This window comes from Trichomycterus rosablanca, chromosome 6 (assembly GCF_030014385.1).
Source record: "Trichomycterus rosablanca isolate fTriRos1 chromosome 6, fTriRos1.hap1, whole genome shotgun sequence".
NCBI lineage: Eukaryota > Metazoa > Chordata > Actinopteri > Siluriformes > Trichomycteridae > Trichomycterus > Trichomycterus rosablanca.
In genome coordinates, this window is record NC_085993.1 from 41,488,424 (window position 1) to 41,504,221 (window position 15,798).

At 38.5% G+C, this 15,798-nt stretch overlaps 1 protein-coding gene across 1 annotated transcript in view; it reads left to right on the forward strand.

The window, feature by feature from the left end:
* Positions 1 to 640: 640 nt before the first annotated feature.
* The window catches only part of tex264a (testis expressed 264, ER-phagy receptor a), an 88,181-nt gene continuing 73,023 nt past the window's right edge, over positions 641 to 15,798 (forward strand). Inside the window, exon 1 of the mRNA XM_062996976.1 lies at positions 641 to 1,057. Coding sequence (XP_062853046.1) covers positions 800 to 1,057 — 258 coding nt within the window. The 5' untranslated portion in view covers positions 641 to 799. The remainder of the gene's footprint in view (positions 1,058 to 15,798) is intronic.

A 15,798-nucleotide genomic window follows, 5' to 3' on the forward strand; every position in this document is an offset into this window, starting at 1 on the left:
TAGCTTCGGTCTCCTCAATCAAAGCAGGGATTGGCATTGGTGGAGAGGAAGCATGACGCAATCGGGTAATTGGACGCACTAAAAAGGGGAGAAAGTGCATAAAGAAAAAAAAAAAAAAAAAATTTAATGTAAAAATGATATAAAAAACTATTAACTCAGGTTTATTTAAAGAACAATATTACTGAACATTAAACACTAAATAAGAAATCCTAAAAATTAAAACTAATATAAATGAATGAAGCTATAACACTGACATTGCCTTATTTAGAGTATTCATACATAATAAAAAATTATATATATATATATATATATATATAATTTTATTTTTTTTACAATACTACAAACTAACATTCTAAAAGTTTAAACTAATAAAAAGTAAAATTAAAAAAACATTTAGAACTAAGCTCCACTATAAAGTTTAACACCCCTATCAAACTGAAACATGGTATAACCAGGAAGTCATGACGCGTGAGTATCAGCTGGGTCGGTAGATGGTGCTTTATAAATACACTAGTTCTTCCTTCACAAGTGCACTACACAGGTCTTAAAAATAACCCTTTATTCACACTAGCTAGTGCACTAAATACTTAAAAACACTAAATTGGGACTCGAGCTTATTTGTGTGTTTTTTATGGTCTAAATCACCAGGAGCGTAAACATAAGAGCGTTTCGAAGCTCGCTGCGTGTAAGCTGAATCGTGTTCATCAGTATATTAGAGGAACTATAAAGAATTAATACTGTAATAACATTATAGTAGTTTAATATCCCGTGTTTGCTTTCAAACATTAGCGACAGCGACATGTCGGACTTTGTTATTGTACCGCTGATCCTGGTGTTGGTGATCTGTCTGATCCTGACTGTGGTTGGATTTGTGTTTTATACTGGATTACTCTCGGATGTGGTGGTTAGGACCGGATCTCCTCCTGTAAAAAAGATCACAGTGGCTTATAAATTGAAGAAAGGATCTTATAAAGAAAGTGGAGCTGCATTCACTGAGAGCTGCAGTATTTCTCCTCCACTCTCCTCTATCGGACTTTATTATGATGATCCCAATCAGGCAAGTTCAGTTTCATATTCATATTCATGCACCTATAAGCTTTGCTTTCAGTTCATGATGACTCATGTTGGAAAACAGTTCATTTTTATTTGGCTCTAGTTGAGGAAAAACATCCAATTCAACCAAATGATTTTTAAATAAACATCCAGTGCATATTGCTACTTTATAGTTATTATTTTTAATCTTAACAAAAAGATATTTGAATAAAATATTGTCTTCAAATACATTGGGCCAAAGTCTGAGACCACTAGTGAAAAATGGTACGTTTTTTATTATACTTCAAATTCAGTGAATACTTTAACCTGTACAAAATCTACATACATTTTATAATTTCTTAGTATTAGGGCTTTTTTTGCATCAATGACAGTATGTACTCGAGCTGGCATTAACTTAACAAGTCCATCTGATGGTCCATGTTGTCCAAGAGCATCTGATGGTCCAATATTCCAAAGAGCATATAATGATATTACAAAATGCTTGGATTTCTCTCTCTTTTTTTTCTATTTTATGCATTTTCTCCCAATTTTCTACCAATCTGCTGTAGACCTCTACTTCTGACCCCCCCTCCAACACTTGTGCAGTACTTACCCACTCCCCCAACACACCTCTGTCTCATTGTTCGGGTGCCATCGAGCAGACAGCAGAGGCCACAATTGCAGCAGTTAAGAGGATTCCCTGTCCAGCCATTGTCCTGCCCTTTACAGACAAACAGCCAATCGTGTGTCTGTGTAGGCACCCGTCTGGCTGATAGCAGCGCACTGGTGGGCTAGCATATTTTACAACTGCCCCGCCCAAGTGTGGTGTTATTTACTTTGCCCCCATAAACTGATGTAAACTTGTTCTACAGCTTGGTGTGTTTTGAATCATATTCCTACTGTAGTACAGGTCCTTCTCAAAAAATTTGCATATTGTGATAAAGTTCATTATTTTCCATAATGTAATGATAAAAATTAAACTTTCATATATTTTAGATTCATTGCACACCAACTGAAATATTTCAGGTCTTTTATTGTTTTAATACTGATGATTTTGGCATACAGCTCATGAAAACCCAAAATTCCTATCTTAAAAAATTAGCATATCATGAAAAGGTTCTCTAAACGAGCTATTAACCTAATCATCTGAATCAACGAATTAACTCTAAACACCTGCAAAAGATTCCTGAGGCTTTTAAAAACTCCCAGCCTGGTTCATTACTCAAAACTGCAATCATGGGTAAGACTGCCGACCTGACTGCTGTCCAGAAGGCCATCATTGACACCCTCAAGAGGGTAAGACACAGAAAGAAATTTCTGAACGAATAGGCTGTTCCCAGAGTGCTGTATCAAGGCACCTCAGTGGGAAGTCTGTGAAGAGGAAAAAGTGTGGCAGAAAACGCTGCACAACGAGAAGAGGTGACCGGACCCTGAGGAAGATTGTGGAGAAGGGCCGATTCCAGACCTTGGGGGACCTGCGGAAGCAGTGGACTGAGTCTGGAGTAGAAACATCCAGAGCCACCGTGCACAGGCGTGTGCAGGAAATGGGCTACCGCATTCCCCAGGTCAAGCCACTTTTGAACCAGAAACAGCAGCACTGGACTGTTGCTCAGTGGTCCAAAGTACTGTTTTCGGATGAAAGCAAATTTTGCATGTCATTCGGAAATCAAGGTGCCAGAGTCTGGAGGAAGACTGGGGAGAAGGAAATGCCAAAATGCCTGAAGTCCAGTGTCAAGTACCCACAGTCAGTGATGGTCTGGGGTGCCATGTCAGCTGCTGGTGTTGGTCCACTGTGTTTTATCAAGGGCAGGGTCAATGCAGCTAGCTATCAGGAGATTTTGGAGCACTTCATGCTTCCATCTGCTGAAAAGCTTTATGGAGATGAAGATTTCATTTTTCAGCACGACCTGGCACCTGCTCACAGTGCCAAAACCACTGGTGAATGGTTTACTGACCATGGTATTACTGTGCTCAATTGGCCTGCCAACTCTCCTGACCTGAACCCCATAGAGAATCTGTGGGATATTGTGAAGAGAAAGTTGAGAGACACAAGACCCAACACTCTGGATGAGCTTAAGGCCGCTATCGAAGCATCCTGGGCCTCCATAACACCTCAGCAGTGCCACAGGCTGATTGCCTCCATGCCACGCCGCATTGAAGCAGTCATTTCTGCAAAAGGATTCCCGACCAAGTATTGAGTGCATAACTGAACACAATTATTTGAAGGTTGACTTTTTTTGTATTAAAAACACTTTTCTTTTATTGGTCGGATGAAATATGCTAATTTTTTGAGATAGGAATTTTGGGTTTTCATGAGCTGTATGCCAAAATCATCAGTATTAAAACAATAAAAGACCTGAAATATTTCAGTTGGTGTGCAATGAATCTAAAATATATGAAAGTTTAATTTTTATCATTACATTATGGAAAATAATGAACTTTATCACAATATGCTAATTTTTTTAGAAGGACCTGTATATATTCATCTCCACAAACATCCAAACCAGAGGGCATAACAGAACTTCTACAGGTGCCCAACTCAAGAGTAGACACAACATCACAATATTCACATCACCATTCTTCACTGTTGTATTTATACACGGAAGTATCAACGTCTTTCCTGTTCTTCTCCTTAAATAAACCTACTCTTCCTGCAATGAATCTCAGACTCAACTTTTCTATCAGTTTATCATTTACTGCGAAATGTTTCTCTGTCTTAGCCCATGCCGAGTGTTTTGCCTTGTTTACCTAACTAAGAATTGGTTTTGAGACTGTTATTTAAAGACCTCTACTTTGTGTCTCCATTAACTCTTGAGATTTATCTATTGAATTTGCTTGCTCATTATTATATACACTAAAAAAGGCACCTCTGACACATTCACCTAATTCTGATGCCAAATGTCACACTGCTACTTGAACTGTGAAGCATGGCCATATTATAGTAATATAACTGATCTGATATGCTGAAAGTTGGAAGTTGGTGGAGCCACAGTGTTTTTACATCGCAAAGTCTGGTTAATAGTGAGACAGGTAAGAAAGATAAACAGCTGTTACTCAGTTTGCTGTATCTAAAAGCAGCAACAGTCATAATCCCAATGATCCCCATTCCCACAACCCAGATAAAACCCAGAGCTGTGCAACTACCATTTGCAAACAAGCATTAAGAACAGAACAAAAAAAATCTCTGACAACATTAACATGTCATGTTTTCAGAAATAGCGTTGTGCATTTGATGTCCACATTAAAGCTGTTTTTGCTTATTCTTTTAATGCTTAGTTAAAAGTTATTTCATAAACTGTTCAATGCTAAATCCAGAATGTTAAATCCTTAATTTCTGCAATAATACTGGCTACATACAGGGGTTGGACAAAATAACTGAAACACCTGTCATTTTAGTGTGGGAGGTTTCATGGCTAAATTGGACCAGTCTGGTGGCCAATCTTCATTAATTGCACATTGCACCAGTAAGAGCAGAGTGTGAAGGTTCAATTAGCAGGGTAAGAGCACAGTTTTGCTCAAAATATTGCAATGCACACAACATTATGGGTGACATACCAGAGTTCAAAAGAGGACAAATTGTTGGTGCACGTCTTGCTGGCGCATCTGTGACCAAGACAGCAAGTCTTTGTGATGTATCAAGAGCCACGGTATCCAGGGTAATGTCAGCATACCACCAAGAAGGACAAACCACATCCAACAGGATTAACTGTGGACGCAAGAGGAAGCTGTCTGAAAGGGATGTTCCAAAAAACATAAAACCACGGCTGCCCAAATCACGGCAGAATTAAATGTGCACCTCAACTCTCCTGTTTCCACCAGAACTGTCCGTCGGGAGCTCCACAGGGTCAATATACACGGCCGGGATGCTATAGCCAAACCTTTGGTCACTCGTGCCAATGCCAAATGTCGGTTTTTAATGGTGCAAGGAGCGCAAATCTTGGGCTGTGGACAATGTGAAACATGTATTGTTCTCTGATGAGTCCACCTTTACTGTTTTCCCCACATCCGGGAGAGTTACGGTGTGGAGAAGCCCCAAAGAAGCGTACCACCCAGACTGTTGCATGCCCAGAGTGAAGCATGGGGTGGATCAGTGATGGTTTGGGCTGCCATATCATGGCATTCCCTTGGCCCAATACTTGTGATAGATGGGCGCGTCACTGCCAAGGACTACCGAACCATTCTTGAGGACCATGTGCATCCAATGGCGGCGCCGTGTATCAGGATGACGATGCACCAATACACACAGCAAGACTGGTGAAAGATTGGTTTGATGAACATGAAAGTGAAGTTGAACATCTCCCATGGCCTGCACAGTCACCAGATCTAAATATTATTGAGCCACTTTGGGGTGTTTTGGAGAAGCGAGTCAGGAAACGTTTTCCTCCACCAGCATCACGTAGTGACCTGGCCACTATCCTGCAAGAACAATGGCTTAAAATCCCTCTGACCACTGTGCAGGACTTGTATATGTCATTTCCAAGACGAATTGACGCTGTATTGGCCGCAAAAGGAGGCCCTACACCATACTAATAAATTATTGTGGTCTAAAACCAGGTGTTTCAGTTATTTTGTCCAACCCCTGTATGTGTCAAATTTTTTACCTCATTACAAGTTCAAATAGACATTGACTTTCCAACTGTTGCTGCTGCAATTGTGACATTTGCTGGCTAGTTGAGGCATCTACATAAGGGTTGGTTGATTTAAGGCTAGCAGTGTGTGACTTTCCATACAAGATACTGCTCTCTGTAAGACCCTGTTCCTGGCAAGTAAAAAGAAGCGGTTGGTGTGTGCGTGTTGGATGGGGAGTGTTGGAGTTGCAGCTCTCCCAGTTCAGGGTGGGGATCTGCAGCGGTGGACACAAGAAAACTGTTAAGGAAAAGGTATAAAACTAATAATTGAATGAAAATGTACTCTTACAAGCGTCCTAAAAGTATCTTCATGGCTTTGAGCTGGTTTTGAATTGAGTTTTCTAAATTTTAGGGTTTTAATCTTGTTGACATAAGAGAAATATGAGTTTTGATGATGAAATGGATCAAATAGAATTATAACATTTAAATATACATTTCAAACTGTTGCTGTTGAAGCAGGAAAATGTTTGCCCAAGTCTTATCACACATTTGTGAATCATTATTCATGACTTCAGACAAGAGAGAAGTTCAGTGCTGGTATGCTTTCCACCATTTGGACACATCAGATACTTCACGTTACACATGGTACGACTGCTCACTAGTGAAAACCTTATTGATGAAAAACAGCTCTTGTATGGACATTGCTTTGGTCGGCAAGTGCTTCCCAGATGCTTTTACATCAATAACAGCACTTAATGTTGATCATTGAAGTAAAGGAGGCAGTCTATGTCTTTGCAACATTCAAAAGCTCTTCAGTAAGAGCAGTTTTTCTGTTTATGTTTGTGTATTGAGCCATTTAACACCACAACATACTGGTGTCCTTAGTGTCTCAGTTTATTGTCAGAAAAAGGAAATTCCATTGTGTGTGTGTGTGTGTGTGTGTGTGTGAGAGAAAGAACCTCTTGCTATAAAGGGAGTGAGATACAAAGTTCCTCATACTTGCAAGTGACACAATAGAATAAAGTTTCTGTATTTAGCAAACAAGCCAAGCCCACATTACAGCCGAGTCTAGCAGGTAATCGGCTGTATCTATGGATACGTTATCTGACTGGGTTTTTGTTTGTTTGGAAAGGTTTAAATAATCCTGGTCAAATTTATTGTTTTGCTATTTTCCAATAGACCTCTATTTCCAGAAAAAGTTTGGACATGTAAAATGCCGAAAAACAAGAATCTGTGATTTGTTGATTCTTCTGAACTTTTAACTGAAAAACACTCACTCACTCACTCACTCACTCACTCACTCACTCACTCACTCACTTAACTGCTTATTCAATCATGGTCACGAGGGGTGCTGGAGCCTATCCCAGCTTTTCAATGGGCGCAAGGCACACAGTTACACCCTGGACAGGGCACCAGTCCATCACAGGGCAGACACACATACACACACACACGCACCCATTCACCTGTAGGGCAGTTCAGTGTCTCTAATTAACCTTACTGCATGTTTTTGGACTGTGGGAGGAAACCGGGGCTCCCAGAGAAGACCCACGCGGACACGGGGAGAACATGCAAACTCCACACAGAAAGGACCCGGTCCGCCCCGCCTGGGGATCGAACCCAGGACCTCTGACAAACATACAAAGAATTGAATTTTAAAGTGATGGCTGACCAGTTTAATTCTAATTTATAAATATAAGCAAATTTAGAACTCGATGCCTGTGTCACACTCAAAAAAGTTGGGACAGGAGGAAGGTAATAGCGATATAGGAAATAACAATGCAACTATTGGGTCAGATGTCGTAACCAGCATTGTTAAAATATTAACAATCATGGGCCGTAACTCTGACAGCATTGTTTTTGGTTTAGGTAAATGGTATCTAGAATGTTGTTTATTATGGTATGCTTATGTAAGCGTATATTATTTTATATGTTATGAACATTTATGAGTTTATATAATTGGTCATACATCTATACTGTTCTTATTCCTAGAATTATTGTGAAATCTTACTGGGTATATTGTTTAATTGTGGTTAGGCCATTGGACTAGTACCCTGACTAGTTTAAGCCCCACCATCACCACCACTACTGTTGGGTCCCTAAGCAGGACAGTGCAACTAGTTTGGTTATAACAACAAATTCATAGCCGAACTGCCTGTCAGTTAATTGTCTAGCATGAAACACTGTGTCTGCACAAAAACCCTCATGGTTTTGTGTTTACTAATCCTGTGGGTTCCATATTTAAGTGTCAGCTGTGTCATATTTTTTAAATGGTAGCATAGTTTCCATTGTTTTTTTTTCTAGTGACCTGTTGGAGGTCTCCTATGTACCAGTTCTTTATAAATGCTAGTTGTTTTCTTCTGCTTTCCTCTCTGATTTACCCACTGGCAGCATATTTAGCTGATACAGGACTTGTTTTAACTACAGCTTTTGCATCAGGGTTGAGATAATGTGTCAGGTCAGGTTAAAGATTAAAGTAAGTGTGATGTACTTTGTGCTGCAGTTAGGCAAAACAAACTAACAAATTAAAATTAAATTTTAATCAAATTCTATAATTTCCCTCATTTTATTTTCTTTTAATTATTTTTTTTTTCCTAAAACACATAAACTAACATGCTTGATGCAACAAAATGTTACTTACTTGTTTATTTTAGTTTCCTCATTTATATCCAGTTTGGACATATTCTTATTCCCAAGGCACTAGGGCTGGGCGGTATGACCAAAAATACGGTCATTTTTTAAGATACTGACGGTTTCACGGTATATCACGGTATGTTTTTAATTTTTTATTTTTTTATTATAATTTTTTTATTATTATTTTTTTATTATTATTTTTTTATTTTTTGTATGACTGGGACTTTTTATATGTCTGTGGCTTATTGTACTGCCATAGGTACATAGAATATAAAAAGTTTTAATTTGACAATGTATAGAATGAAGGTTTTGAGTACTTTAAGCTTTGCTTAGCCCCTCAAAATGACACAATATGTGATGGAATCAGTACGCGTGAAACAAGTGCAATATATATATATATATAAAATTTTTGTTGTTTATTTAATATTAAAGTATTGTACAATTACCCTTAGCTCTCCCTTTAACAAAAAAAACCATGTTTGCAAACTCCACTGTACAACTTGACCACAGGTCTATTGTACTGTAGAAAAGTGGACGACTTTAAATATCTCCGCTTTCAGTTCACTTATAACATTGGTTTAGCAACTGACCTGAAATACCTGGAATGCAGTGTTTTAATTTATTGCTCTGAAAGCTTCTTTCTCAACAGTCTATAGAGTATAGAGGAATCATGTCCTTGCATATGTGGCTTGTTATTGCGTTTGTAATGCTGTTGTTTGCAACATCCGTGGCTCGACAAACAGACTATATAGTGTTTTAGTCTGTTCTAAACTGCCCACACGCCTCATTTCTTTTCTTCCTCTCTTTATCCTCCATTTTTTGCATATAACTGTATGTACAGTACACTATATAAATAGAAGTATTTGTTCCCCCCTTTTCATTTTTAATTAATGTGTTTCAGCCACAGCAATGGTTAACAGGTGTAACAAATCAATTATATAAAGGAAATGTGCTTCCAACCTTGTAGCAACAGTTTTTGGAAAGCCCTTATGACTGTGTCACTGTGCACAAAGCAGGGTCTACAAAGACATGACGGAAAGCTTGGTTTACGGAAACTCCAGTGGCCTGTGCAGAGCCAAGACCTCAGCCCAAGTAAGGGCGGCACAGTGGCTAAGTGGGTAGCACTGTCGCCTCACAGCAAGAAGGTCCTAGGTTCGAACTCCAGGTGGGGCAGTCCGGGTCCCTTCTGTGTGGAGTTTGCATGTTCTCCCCGTGTCTGTGTGGGTTTCCTCCGGGTGCTCCGGTTTCCACCCACAGTCCAAAGACATGCAAGTGAGGTGAATTGGAGATACAAAATTGTCCATGACTGTGTTTGATATAACCTTGTGTACTGATGAACCTTGTGTAATGAGTAACTACCGTTTCCTGTCATGAATGTAACCAAAGTGTAAAACATGGTGTTAAAATCCTAATAAATAAACAAACAAGCAAACAGCCCAAGTAAACAACTTTGGAATGAACTGGAACCTCAATTAAGGCTTTTTTGACCAACATCAGTGCCAAGCCATACAAATGCTCTTTTGACTAAATGGGCTCAAAGTCCCCCAGATATATTTTAGTCTTATGAGGAGCCTTTTCGGAAGAGTTGTTATGGCTGTTGTAATAGCTGAAAAGGTCACTTACAGTAAAGTTCACTCAATTTTAATACTATTTGTTTTGGGTTTTTTTTTACATGGTATGTCCAACAAGCTCATGGTCAGGTGTCCAAATACATTTGGCCATATAGTCTATACTGGAAATGCATGTTTGCCTCTGATTTTCCTTTAAAATGACTTGTTGTCTTGCTCATGACTACAGCCCAGATCTTCTCATAGTTGGAAAATTATGACTTAAGTTTTGCTGGAAAGCCAAATAAAGAGACGTGGCATGGCAAAAATACGTGGGAGTCTGGCAAGGCGCATTTGAGTCATCTGCAGTTCAGCTTAGTTGGCACTGTTCACAAGTAGAACGTGGCAGGCAGTGTGCTGTGACGGTGATTATCCAGATTAGACACAAACTGCTGAATGTTAAACATTAGCTGGCAATGTGATGAAAATTGACTGACTGGAGATTTTCTCACCTTTTAGTGAAAAGAGCAATAAAATGGTGCCAAGTATGGTCGTGTTTTGAGCCATGTTTGGCTAATTTAAATATTAGATTAAAGTTATTTTTCCAGACCATTTATGAACAAAAGAGTGGAGACTGTTGGCAACACTTTCTGTATCATTCAGCAGGACTAGATCCAGTGTGGCATCATAAACCAGCAGGTGTCTGATTTGTCAGTTGGTTGTATTTTTGAGAAGATAAACAGACAGATACTGATGGACTTATTGATTCCACAAATAAGTGCAGTTTTACGTGATTACTGCAGCATAGAATTATAGAAATGTACAGTAAAGATAAGGCATTTGCATAATAATAATAATAATTAATAATAATGCGAGAAGTGTTCAGTTTGTGTTTGGGTTAATATTTATATGTGAGAATTACATAATGCTTTGCCTTGTAGCAAATCCTCGAGAAGTTATTTAGTGCATCGTGCTGTCCAGACAGCGTTGGGACTCGTGGTACAGTCTTACCACCGCTGATGGGAATGACCTGACATGCAGTGCAGGAGTATCAGTCTATTGCTAAATGTTTATTTCAGTAGAGCTGCAGTGTTATGTAGATGACAGGATTCTCCGATGAACATCTTTCCATCACTGTTTTTCAAGTGTCCAGTTCAAGTAACACAGAACTGGACTTTCTAATACAGAACCATAACTGATTCTCCTGCATAGAAATGTGCTCTAGCAGCGATCAACATGTTGAAGTGGTGATGGAATTGATCTGGTTTTGTTTGGTTTGGTTTAAAGCAAAAATACTGTATTTTTAATGCTCTGCTATCACTCAGCCATGTGATTTACATTTCTTGTTCCATTCATGTCTCATAGTGCGAATAAATGTCCTCGAATTCACATCTTGTTGTCCCTAGGTTCACAAGGTTCAGGCTGTCAGTGGGTGGCAGGTCACAGTGTGTTGCTGCCCTCCCTTTTTGGAACTTTTTACTTTCAACTGTTTGCTCATGTACTTCTCTTTCTAGCTTTAAAGCCCAGCTCAAAACCTACTTTCACATACTTATCACAACTCTTGATTAGATTCTATTCATTTTGTACATGAACCGTGGCTTTGTAAAATGCTCGTTACTTGTCTCACATTATCATCATTATTATTATTGTTTATAGTTATGGAACAGGGATTCTCAAACATGACTTACTTTATCTAATGGGCTATGCATTGACAAACTAGAAGTATAAAAATAGTGATGCAAAACAATATAAACACTGAACTTGTTCTTCTGTGTATTGTCTAAAAATGAAATGTAAGCTATTTGTGCTCACACAGCAGCCAAACAAGTACAGGCTTAGTGTGAACATCAGTTTTTTAATTTCTATTCACATATCTCATTCTAAACAACGTCCCCTAAACTAAAAATGTTTGAATCTTGTTGTTTTTTATATTATATTTATGTTATTTTCAGTGTATAAGTGTCAAAAACAACCACATTATTAAGCCTAAAATATATGCAGTTCCATGGGACCATTAGCAGGTTTCCCATACATTCTTACGGGCAAAAATACCTTGAAACTTAATTGGTTCTGGGAGTAGCATTGAGTTTAAAATGTTTTTTTGTTTTTTAATTAAATATTTTTTCCCCTCTTTTCCCCCCAATTTTTATCCCCCCAATTTTTATCCCCCAGTCTAGTCATGTCCAATTACCCTGATTGCGTCCTCTATACTGATTTGACCCTTCACCGCTGACTGAGGACGCCTCTCAACTGACATACATATATATATTGCATTATTCTGGTGGAAACACTAGATGGCACTGAAGACATTGAAGAAGTGTTAGAATCACTTTGGAAGCATAGTATGAGGGTTTTATGTGGGCTTACAATGCTTAAAACATACGTTTTATTAACCATAAATCATTATAAATAAATACAGATTTTAATATTTAAATGATGATAATTAAAAAGGCCCCCACACATTTAGTTTTGTTATTTATGCAAGAGGGCAGCACGGTGGCTCGGTGGGTAGCACTGTCGCCTCACAGCAAGAAGGTCCTGGGTTCGATCCCCAGGTGGGGCGGTCCGGGTCCCTTCTGTGTGGAGTTTTCATGTTCTCCTCGTGTCTGCGTGGGTTTTCTCCAGGAGCTCCGGTTTCCTCCCACAGTCGAGACGTGCAAGTAAGGTGAATTGGAGATACAAAATTGTCCAGGACTGTGTTTGATATAAACTTGTGAACTGATTAACCTTGTGTAATGAGTAACTACCATTTTTGTCATGAATGTAACCAAAGTGTAAAACATGACGTTAAAATCCAAATAAACAAACAAACATTTATTCAAGAGGTGGTAGATGGGGTTTGGGTTAGGATTTTCCAGTCCAAAGTTGGAAGACATTTAATTATACTTTTTTAGCATGACATTTACCAGATATGCGTAGCCAAGTTACTTCACAAAACTTTTCCTTCAGAATAAGAAGCACATTTACATTTGTGGCATTTATCGGACACTTTTATCTAAAGCGACTTACAATTATGACAGAATACAGTTTGACCAATTGTAGGATAAGGGCCTTGCTCTGGGACCTAACAGTAGCATCTTCAGTGGTGGGGCTTCAACCAGCAACTCTATGATCACTAGTCCAGGGCCTTAACTGCTGAGCTACCACGGCCACTGCCACATAATTCTTGTTCTTCACTGGTTCTAAAAACTTAAAGGCAGCATCTTTTTGATTTGTGCCTATTGGCCCATTTCCATTGCATGGTACCACATAATACAGTGCACTTTTAAATCTGTGATCCCACATTCAGTGGTTGTTTCAACTGCCAACTGATCTGCACTGTATCTAAGTTCCAGTGCTAAATTTAGTCAGCCTTCTTGACCAAGGACCAAACCTAACGAAGTGGGCTGTATGGTTGCAGCAAGAATTGGTGCACACCATTGGTTGGTCAGATGGAGTCATCACAGAACAGGCACTGGAGCGAGACAAAACAAGCAGTATATAAAACCCAACAGCAATAGATTTTATTAAAGAGATACTGTGGGGAAAAACATCAAAGACCACAACTGCAAAAGGGCTAATGGAAATGCCTTCTGTTATTGCTAGTGTCCTATTAATTACAGTTACCAGCGCATATGCTCTTAGCGTCTGGTAAAGAATGCCATTACAGCCTTTCCTTCGGCGAACTCCTTCTACACCTTGGACAATAACACATTTTGTACAGGAGGTACAGTTCTGGACTGTTCTGAATTTGGGTGTATATTGTAGGGTACAGTACAATAAAAAAGGCACATATGAGTAAGGTTTTGGTACTCAAGCTTGTTAAAATGTGTGAACCACTGCAGTAGTTTATCCAATATAATGTCGAGGGTAAACATGAACTGCACTTGGGAGTTTGATTGGCATCTTCACCTTTAGCCACTGTTCAGCCCCAACAGCCAATTAGCCAAAAACCACATTCTGATAGGTGCTTAGTGCTTCTCTGGGATCTCTGTCGATTTTAATTGGCTCAAGGCCATGCTCATTACTGTGGCAGACCCCAGGCGGTCAAACCATCCACCTCAGAAGGTCAGCTGCTGGTCTAGCCAGTCATTTAGGTGGACAGGAAAATGAAGCGTATTTACTCAAGGGAGACCAGATTAAACATTAATCACAGAATTTGCAATATGCATAGTTAAAGAGCTCTAAAGTTGAACGTTTCTTATTTAATTACCCTCCAAGATAATACAATCGATGATTCTCACTGCCCTTTAAATGTGAGATGTGAGTCATCGACTTCAGATACGGTGCAATGAAAACATTGTCAGCCCTTAAAATATTTTTGTGTTTTATCAGCTCAGATTGCATTTTTCAGGTGTTTTTACCCCTTGCTGTTATTGTACCAGATCAAAAGAAATACATTTCTTTTCTTTTAAATACATTTACAACAGCTAACATGGATTTGAACTGCAGATTTAAGTCTAACCCTTACACACCCTCAATGTGCACTCACCAGTGTACAGACTCATTCATAGAAAGAGCCGTGCCATTCTAATCCCAACAGAAACGTTTTTCATACATTTATATTATTGAAGGAGAGAAGTATTAAACGTTAAAACCACAAGAGTCTTGACTACATGTTAAACGCTGAACACGTGGCTGTGTAACATTATTTGTATTTATTTCTTTTATTTTTACAGAAATGATGTGTATATTTTGGATCATGTCTCAGTATAAAGTAAAACTCTATTTATCTTATAATAACCACACTAATACTGTCAGAAAGAGCTTTAAGGTATAGATCACATAGATCACATCTTTATTAATAATTATTAATATTAATAAACTGTTCACTAAGTCGGGGAACACATCTAAGAAAAGCATAAATCTAAAAAAGGATTCAAAACCATCTCAGATTGACCGAAGGTAGGCCAGAATTCAGCTTTCCGCTCTACGAGGATGTGAGGTAAAAGTGAATTTTTAGCCAAACTGCTTAGGTCTGGCAGTCCTTTAAACTGAAGTACAACTGTACTGCTAACTGAGCTTCAGAAGTCAGTGAATGCATCTACAAACCCCATTTCCAGAAAAGTCGGGACTCTTTCTAAAAGTGCAATAAAACTAAAACTGTAATTTATTAACTTATAAACATACACAAAAACATTTTCAGTGTTTTCAATATTTAAATATATGTAAAAAATAGAATCTGACACCTCCAACACACAAAAAAGTTGATACAGAGGCAAAATAAGACTAGGGTTATACAAATAGCATTGTTCTGGGAGGTCTTGGCAAGCAAGGATGAGTTGTGTTTCACCACTTTGTGCCAAACTTCATTAGAAAACTGCCAGTCAGTTCAAAGACAATGTTTCTCAGTGCAGGATTGCAAAGAATTTAGATCTTTCACCATCCACAGTTCAGAACATCATGAAAAGTTTCATGGAGTCAGGGAGAAATCTCGGTGCATAAAGGCCAAGGATGGAAAACCATCAAGCCCTCAGGTGGTATTGGTACCATGGTCAAACGGTACTGCTTCAGACTGTACATTTACGAAACTTTATCTTACCTGGACGTTTTTGTGCATTCATATGCCATATACATTACCTTGTGGTGACCCCTTCAAAAAATGCCCCTGAATGTTCATATTTGCATACTTCATTTTCTGGCTCATTAATTCCACTTGGATGTAGACAGTCAGACAGAAAGCGCTCGCTTCTGATTGAAAATGAAACTGATAGTGTGATGATTTACACTATCACTTTCAATCTTATCTGCTGTGTGTAGCTATTCACCACGTTATGAGCCTCCTGTTGAGGAGCCTAAAATTAGACAATTTAAAAGAACATTTCTCTAAATATCTTTATAGTGAGACGAATTAATTGACTCTCAAAACTCTAGAATAGTAAAACAGATTATTAAGCTGGTATTAGTTGGTTCTGTAAAATTTTTAAAGAGCTATAAAGCCAGTGAGTATTATATTATAGATATTCCCATTAGAAAGATTTTGACAAGAGTTTAAAGTGTGAGATTTTTCACTCACTTTATTAGTTTTTTTTTATTTTATG